We start from the raw sequence: 8,775 nt of genomic DNA, 5'->3' as shown, positions 1-8,775 counted from the left end.
CCAAAATATATTTTGAAGGAAGAGTAATTGAAAAATTTTGTACCCGAGAATACGCGCAGTTTTGATTGAATCATCTAAAAATTTTGGCAATTTAGAGAAGTTAGCAACCGGCACAAAATAAAATAGAATGAATAAATTACGAGAACAAAAAAACTTGCATTTTATTTTCTCCTTTTTTTGATCAAAGCTGATTTTAAAATAAACATAGGAAACACAATTCTGTACGTAATCCATAGTCTATTAATAATTCTTTTTGTCTTTGGTTTCACCTGGAAACTTGTAAAACTGATCTTTAACGATTTTTGGTAGGTATAAGAAATAATAACACCAAATTGGTAGAGTAATTTTCATGTAAGTATATTTGGGTAATGACGATCAAGAATCAATCAATTCTAGACCCACACTTAGGAAAAAAAACAGTCATGAATAACAAAATTTCCACCCATTTTTCCACAGTGATCGAAATTTGTCATAGTTAAATCAAAGACATTTATAAACTCAAAGTTAAACAATTGTAATAATTGTATTGAATAAGTGTGTGTAATTGTAACATTATTATTATATACAGGACGGTCGTAAAAAACGTTTAATTGAAATTGTAACATACTGAAACAGTTGACCAAATCATGCGACAAATCTAAAAAAAATATCAATTTTATTTTCATGCAAATTCAAACTTACAATCATCCCTTGTCGGTGGTTGATGGCGATATTTTGGGTAAATTTCAGAGCAATACCATTTAGAGCATTGCCTAAAAATACCAAAAACAGTTTTCTATTTTTAGAATTCCACAAATACCAATTGGTTTGTACGAGTGTCGTGTATATCTTATCAGACTGAGAAAAAAAAGTTTATTTTTTGGACGTTTTCCCATCATTTTTTACCTACCTCATCTATTAAAGACTGCCCCGATGTCAGAATAGCCCAAAATAATAAAATTGTTGGAATACCAAAAGCTGCACAACGCCAGAGTAAAACGAAAGAAAATTCTTTAAAAAGCTGAAATAATCCGAAAATAAATAAAAAGAAAATGATGAAAAGTTTTACCAGAAAACATAAAAGGATGACAGAAGTTCCAATCATGCATCCCGCGATACAAAACGGTGTAATGTAATGACTCATTAAATCCAAAGCTGTTTTTTGCCACCTAGAAAATGTAAATTTAAACAGAAGAAAACGTGTTTTAAGTAGAGAAAAATAACCCACCTTAGAAACTCACAGTGTCGTTTAACCAACTCTTTTAGTTTCAATTCTATTTGTTTTTGATCTTCGTCATTATAAAGCAGAATCTTTTCGTTGTCTCCAATATCTTTATCTATTTCTTCAATCACTTTATTGAACATATACAATTGAAATTTCATCTGCTGGCATGCATAAATAACTTGGTTTCCTTGGACAACTGAAGAGAATATCGCGACGTAGTATGAAATGTCCACTAATATTATTAAAAGAAAATTTCCACCAAAGCAGTGTTCATATAAAAACGTTGGAAAAAGGTGTTTTGAGTCGCTTTCAGTTGGAGTAGATAGTGCCGTCGCATAACACAAAATAGTAAGCACATCGACAAACACAAAAGTGTTAATTATTTTTGCTTCCTTCAAAATCTTCGCTTTTGTTTCCCCACCAGAAGAATGAATCGGCCAAAACGTGAATTCGGCCTGCATTTCATCCAGAAGATTATTTTTAAGCAGTACCTCAATAATGCAGAGTGTTGCCTAAAATAAAAACTGAAAAATGTGTAGTGATTTTCAAAATTTTTACCCATTGGAACTGGAGAAAATATACACTATAATCCATAAATTTAACAGTGTCCGGATACCACAAAAAGAAAAATATGTTTGAAAATGTCATTAAGAGACAGAAGCACAGTGCATATTTCAGCACGAATTTGACGGATTTTAACTTGAAAACTTTATAGCCCAGAAAGTACGCAGTGCTGATTGGATCATCTAAAAAAAACGGATTATTTTTGTTCTATTTTAGCTCAAATAGTAAAATTTTGATGCGGGAAAGTCTGTTTTAAATTAAACTACTTTATATTTAGTTCGTTTTAAGACAAATACTATGGAAATATGTAGATATTTGGTTTTGACCTGGCGCATCCACCACTTTTAATTTTATTAATTTTTGAGATATATAATTTGAGATTTTTAGGGTGTTAGTAGCAAAACGTAAAAGTTAACTTACAATGCATTATCTTTCGTCTTTGTTAATTTTTAATTTTTGATCAAAAAATTAGACACATCTGGTTATAGCAGGATCCACCAAGACACTGATCTTTATCGATTTATCGAATTTTAACAACAAAGTAGTTAGACCTAATTGAACAGTTATAAAAGTTAGACCTACGTAATTGACGTAAAAATTGGGAACACTTTTAAGGTCCGGAACGAATGTGTTAGAAGCAAAAGCTAAAAAGTGCACTAGAAAATCAGCGACAATTTTATAATGGGTCGACTTACCTCGCATTGTCTCTCGCCTTTGATAATTTTTTATTTTAAAACAAAGAAACTGAAAACAAATTTGTATGTAATTCATTGACTTGAAAATCTTGAATTTTGAACGTTAATCTTTGAAACACAAGACAGTTCTAAAACTACTCAATAAAGCATTATTAAAAGCGTTTTTTACTTGCTTTAATGCTGCGTAGCTACTTCAACTTATTGATCCTATAAATTTATTATTGGAAAGAATTTTTTATTTTTTTTGTTTTACAGTTTTGGGTCAGCGCATATCTATCATTTTTAACACTTAAATTTAACTTATCTTTATTAAATTCTCAATTAACAAAAAATAACTTAATTCAAACTAAACAAATACTAGTATAGATACGCAAACGTCAAAAAAATCGGTATATGCAAAATCCTTTAGTTGTCCATACTGATAGATCCTTATATTGTGGTAAAAACTGTATAGGTGACCTTGGTTCACAAATTCGTGGCAAGTTCAAAAAATCGTCACGAAGATAGCGCCACTTAGTGCTAACTTCATTCCATTGGATATGTCATATTCATTTGAATGAAGTTAGCAATGGGTTTTTACGGTACTTACACAGGGAGGAATTTTGATTCTGCTATGGTACATAATACGATAAGAAATCATCACAGCGAAGTCAAATTTAACAAAACATCATTCATCATCATGAAAATCTTTAAGCTAGTGTCAACGTCACAATATTTTGATAACTACTTGATATACAAAGTACAACGAGCGGTTGTCAAGAACACGAATGGATCACATGCCGGAATGAGAGATGCACAAATGATAGCCAAAGGGATGAAATTAGAAACAGGCTTCGAATCTAAGTGGAATCTTTTACACTTTTTTTTCAAATTTAGTTCATGGAAATTATGCATTGTAATGATCTGTAACCCAATTCCGCCAAAATTCAAATGAACCGCCAAACTCGAGAACCGCGAACTTTAAAATAAATAAAATGGCCGAAAATCGTGATCGTCTGAAACGGCTAGGACCTACGTTGTGTTGTGAAGGCGGATGTTCGTTGGATACAAAGCAATGCATCGTCTTTTGGGAAAGAGCGTACTGTAAAGTATCGTATATGCCGTCTTGTAGTTTTTGACGTCATCAAAAATGGGTTGTGTTATCTATGATGCCCTAACTTGTGACCCTTTGAAATCCTGGTCACGGCACCAAATGAAAAGAATCGTATTTGCCGTCTTGTAGTTTTATTTTTATTTCCAAAAACTGGTGGGTTTGACACCTGATGCCCTATTGTGACCCTTTCAAATCCTGGTCACGGCACCAATGTAAAGGAATTTAAGCTGCCGTCTTGTAAGATTTTGACGATTTCCAAAAGTGATTGGAATGATGCAAAGATGTTGGTTTAAATGTTGGTTGAAATGGACCCAAATGTACGTTGTGTTTTTGCTCAGAAAGAAAGAAAAGAAATATTTAGAATCAAATTCTAAATCATTTATGTTGTGTAACCCCAAATTCAGTGAGGCCGCAGTTTACAAGACAAATGAAACACAAAGAAATTCGTTCAATTATTGTTTATTAACAAAATCAAATCAAAATGATTTGAGTTTTGGCCGTCAATTATTTTGAACTGTTTCAAATTACACGCTTTGTCGGAGACACCACTCTGTCGCAATTCTTAGAAATTTAGAACGGTTAGGAACTTAAGAGTTTTATTGTTATTGTTCATTTAACATTTTTTTTTTTCTCGTTCTGTGCGTGTTTTCACTCGCAATCGCCTTCTCTGGAATATCAGAGCATCGTGTGACTTGCAATGTTCAATCCTCAAAGTATATGAAGTTGAGTTAAAACTTTGAGAAGAAAAAAAAATAGAATTTGGTTTGGCCTCGAATGGAATTAAATCTGCAAATGGATTTGCATGAGAGTCAAACAGAATCGGACTTCGAAAGTCAAAATTAGATTAAATTAAATTAAACTAATCACGTGTACAGTCGTGGAAAATCGCCGTGTCAGAAAGACACTTGAAATTGATCATTAATTAGAATCAAATTTGAATAAATTTGGAATTGTACTACAATAGAGTCTTGGAAAGTTTCGCATTTTGTGGATGTGCAAAGGAGTTACAGCTTTCGCGTAACATTAAGGTACTGATTATTTGGATGTTGAGGTTTTCGCCTGGCAAAGCGACACGGTGTGGCGGCGGCAATAAGCGGCGGCCAGTAGCGGCAGTCTGAGGCGGCCAGTGGCGGCAATCAGAGGCGGGTAAAGAGTAAACGGTTGGCCAGAAGATACGTAAGGCGGCAATCAGAGGCTCGGACCTGTACGCTCACAACTGTGCAGAACCTTTTAGTGCCATTAGGTTTAGGTGTTGTTTGATTCAGGATCAAAATGCACAAAATAAAGTTGCAGTCAAATATTTTGACTATGAATGCGTTTTAACATGGAGACGATCGGACTTGCTAAGCAGCGCTGATTAGTCCGGTCTCAATTAATGCATCTAGAATTGCACCTTGGTGACAAGTCCTAGGAAAAAAATTGTCTTTGATTGGAATTACATGGTAATCGATTAATTCTCTCTATTGTAGTTGGTCAGAAGTCAATGGAATCGAGTAAAATTGACGAGCAAGCTCAAGTCAAACGCCTTAGCGTACAATTGTTTGACAAATCAAAATATTCATAGCGTCAGATGCATTGTTAGAAAAGGCTAGAATCGAAATTCTTGTGAACGCTAGAATAGAATCTGATCATTTATTATTGATCGCCTCGCACTCAGAAGGAGCATAAAATGGAGGGAATCAATGAAAATGAGACAAGAAAAATTAGTCTCAGAATAAATTTTGATTGTTGAATCAAAAAAAAAAAACAGAACTCATAGTTCTGACGACTGCACGAAAATTGTGAAATTAAAATTATTGTGTTAATTAATCTAGGAATTAATTAACGAGAATTAGAACATCACACTGCAAGTACAAAATGGCGCCGAATATTCGTGGCGTCATCATCTCGAGCTGGCGGTACTCGTAAGATAATGCATGGTTCTCCTAGCTAATGAATTTCCCGAAGGCTTCACCCTAATTGACTCAGTCTTTCGCGTAGGCTTCACCCTAGCTAATTTATTTAACTTTCCCGAAGGCTTCACCCTAACTAAGGTTTATGATCGCTTCGAGGTTTTAGCAAATCTATTGGCTTATTGTTTCGAAGGCTTCACCCTATCTAACGAATTATATTCGCGTTGGCTTCACCCTAACTGATTGTTTCATTTCGTCATCGCTTTAAATGGGAGACCCCAAAACCGGTTAAATCTCATCCTCGCGATACATTTACAAACAAAAATCAAAGTAAGGAAGTGTGATCAAACTTACGTGGCAAATTGCACAAACACTTCACAATTACCAATCGAATGACTCGAATAAGGAACCCGAGTCAGAATCCTATGACCCGAAATAGAAAAACCGAATCCCCCAAATTTGCAGTCGCAGCCCTTTTAAAAGCTCGGTCGTACCCGACGCTATCTCTCGACCAATCAGCACTACCCTTCCAAAGGGGACGCTGTTCCCTATTGGCTGTTCAAGTTCTCCCGAATTTACTTATGTTTTGTTGGTGTCTCTTTCAAATTGTTCGATTGATTTTTGATTGATTGACGATGATCGACCAATGCTCAAAAATTACAAAAAAAAAAAAAAAGGTTAAACTTAATTAGATCTTCTCCGAGTACCACAATGGCAACACGATCAATCTGTGGTTTTGAATTAACATTTCAACTCAGATCTCCCTGCTTATCTAATTAAATTAATTACAATTAATTTTGTTACATCAATTGGTACGGTCGTACCAAACGAAACAATTTGTCGCGAACCTGTAAGAAAGATAGAAAGATCCTGCAGCAATGGAGTTTTCGAAGCACTCGACGAGAATTAATTACTAATTAATTAATTAGTAATCGCACTACGCTGATGCAATTTATGTCACGCTTAGTACTCTTTGTTTCCATGCTGTTCCTACTGGTTTCAATGCAAGCACTATTAGAACTACTAGAACAAACGATTAACTAATTAATTTAATTAATTAACCGCTAATCCGAAAGAAGAGAAGATCATGCTACGCTCTACATGCAAGTAGTTCTTCTACGACTCCAATTGCTTTACATGTCTTTGAAAACTTAAATCATTTAGTTTACTCATTAATTAACGCGTCATCGAAGCGCGATTGAATGGAAAGTTACCACATCTGGCTGGACGCAAAGAGCGTCTTCCAGTTCTACCTGCTCCCGGAAGGGACAAGAGGAATGCAGGCCAAAACAAAAAGCTTCGGACAGCGTCTCCAGATGGGAAACACGTGTTAGATGCTACACTTGTCGTGGTGACAAAATGTACAGTTTGAACAAAATTATGTCCGAAAAAATTCCGTTCGCGATCGCAAAGTCGTACCATTACAGTACCAATACAAAGAAATAAAAATACACCAGACCGAATGTGGTTTAACTTGTTTTATTCAGATTTTAGAAGCTTGAATGGTTTTGATTTAAATTTTACAGTTACGTGTTCATTCTTAACATTTCAAGACATACAAGCAGTTGAACAGATGATTTGATCATGTTACAAAATACTTAATAATCTTTAATTTCAAAGGAAAGTCACTTTACAAAGAAACATTTCGGTACATAAAAATGCAATAAACAAATTAACGGAAAGTGAATTACATCAAAAGAACTACAAAAATCTCCCATTCGCTCTGTTGTGAGTGTGATCAAACTACAAAAATTAATGAAAACAAAATAACAATGAAAAACAACACACATTTTACCAAGTAGATATGTACACACAATTTATCAATAAACATTAATAAAAGATAATTATTTTCAAAGGCGACACACAGAAACAGGACGAGATTAGGTTTTCGGAAGACCCGAAAAACAATCTTTCCTATTCCGCAAGCATAGTACAGGCGGTGTCTTATCGAGAGTACAAACAAATTATGGCCAGATTAAGAGTAACCAACATCTCACCCGCGGAAGACCCGCTAGTTAGGTGAACCCTGACTACCCCGCGAGTCCCACGTAACAAGCTTCCAGCACTGGAGGGTTTTCGAAAGTCAAAAATAATTAATTTTGAATTGATCACACTCTAAAAAGAACATACTAACATTAACGCGAGAGGCTGTTTGTTATGTTGAGTCTTTTGTGACGAAGAAAATCTAGAAAGGAGAATTGGGTTCGGACAAGCACAGAGCAGCTAAGAAAACAAGGGACATACATAAAATACATAAACATATAAATTTTCAGTTTCAGTTTCAATAAAATACAATGGAAGAGAAAGTCGTGGACTTTAGGAAAAATGTACTCATTTTTGCTCACGAATGACACAGAGCGATTCAAAAAGACATTTCCAGTTAATTTGATGTATTTCACAATTTCTTTAAAATCCTATTCTATTTTTAATTCTTCGAACTCAACAGTATAATAAATTCCTTGAACAGAATCGAATAAAATTCAAGTTCCCAAAAGTATCGGGTTTCCACGAATCTAAACTGCTTCTGCACGTGTCTTATCGGACGGCGGGCGAACACATCATCGGAAAAACGCGTTACTTTAGAATTGTGCAGAAAATAGCTACTTTACATGAATCCGGAGTGACTTCCTTATTAAAACAACAAATGACAAAAATTATTACATACCTAAAGGTGACAACACACAAGCGCTTCTACAAGAAGCCCTAAAATAGTCACTACACTCACGTCAAAGTCAATGGGTTTAAACAAAAAGAAAATTTTTTACAAGATTTAGAGAAACTACAAATTAGCAAAACACAAAATGAAAAATTAAACCAAATAGGAATTAAAATGATCACTTGGAAAAATTTGGCGAAACGCACTCGATAACACAGCACCTTGGTAGTTCCGAAGTCGTACCAAGAATGATTGCCTCCGGCGTCTCCCGCCTCCTCCGCTGTGGCGGCGGTGAACTCCCAAGTCCACCAACTTCTTAACGCAAAAATCCCTGCGGTCGTTGTGGCGCGAAAAGTTTGAAATTTGAATTTGAAGTGGGACACTACAGCATGATGGCGCTTTATAAAAACCGTCAACATAGTAGTAAGTTGGAGTTCTGTATTACCTATTCTGTGCGCACCCTTTACCCACCATACTTTGACACATTTTGCTACAACTAAGAATTTTTGAATGAAAGAAGATTTTTCATAAAACAAGCATTAGCTCGCTCGGATTTTAACTACGAACTCGATTTTTAAACTCTCTATAAAACACTAGTTGTCTTAATAGCTATTAATTGTCCAAATAATTTGATTTTATTGAAGAAGTTTGCATAATTATAACAATAATAT

At 34.8% G+C, this 8,775-nt stretch overlaps 1 protein-coding gene across 1 annotated transcript; it reads right to left on the bottom strand.

The window, feature by feature from the left end:
• Positions 1–544: 544 nt before the first annotated feature.
• LOC148177614 (uncharacterized) lies at positions 545–1,939 on the bottom strand. Its single transcript, XM_088032838.1, has 6 exons — positions 1,763–1,939; positions 1,208–1,716; positions 1,049–1,148; positions 890–1,000; positions 682–837; positions 545–637 (listed from the first exon to the last, which is right to left on the bottom strand). The coding sequence occupies exons 1-6, from the start codon at positions 1,850–1,852 to the stop codon at positions 587–589; spliced, it is 1,017 nt and encodes a 338-aa protein (XP_087888964.1). The 5' UTR covers positions 1,853–1,939; the 3' UTR covers positions 545–586.
• Positions 1,940–8,775: the final 6,836 nt, after the last annotated feature.

Source organism: Gnatocerus cornutus, chromosome 3, assembly GCF_029298725.1.
Source record: "Gnatocerus cornutus isolate USDA-ARS CGAHR chromosome 3, icGnaCorn1.1, whole genome shotgun sequence".
NCBI lineage: Eukaryota > Metazoa > Arthropoda > Insecta > Coleoptera > Tenebrionidae > Gnatocerus > Gnatocerus cornutus.
This window is presented reverse-complemented; position numbering and strand designations above follow the sequence as displayed.

Coding starts and splice junctions, on each gene's coding strand:
- LOC148177614 (XM_088032838.1), bottom strand. CDS start 1,852: ATGACATTTTCAAACATATTTTTCTTTTTGTGGTATCCGGACACTGTT. Junction 1,149..1,207: donor CGACACTGTGAGTTTCTAAG/GTGGGTTATTTT, acceptor TACATTTTCTAG/GTGGCAAAAAACAGCTTTGG. Junction 838..889: donor GGCAGTCTTTAATAGATGAG/GTAGGTAAAAAA, acceptor TTTTTTTCTCAG/TCTGATAAGATATACACGAC.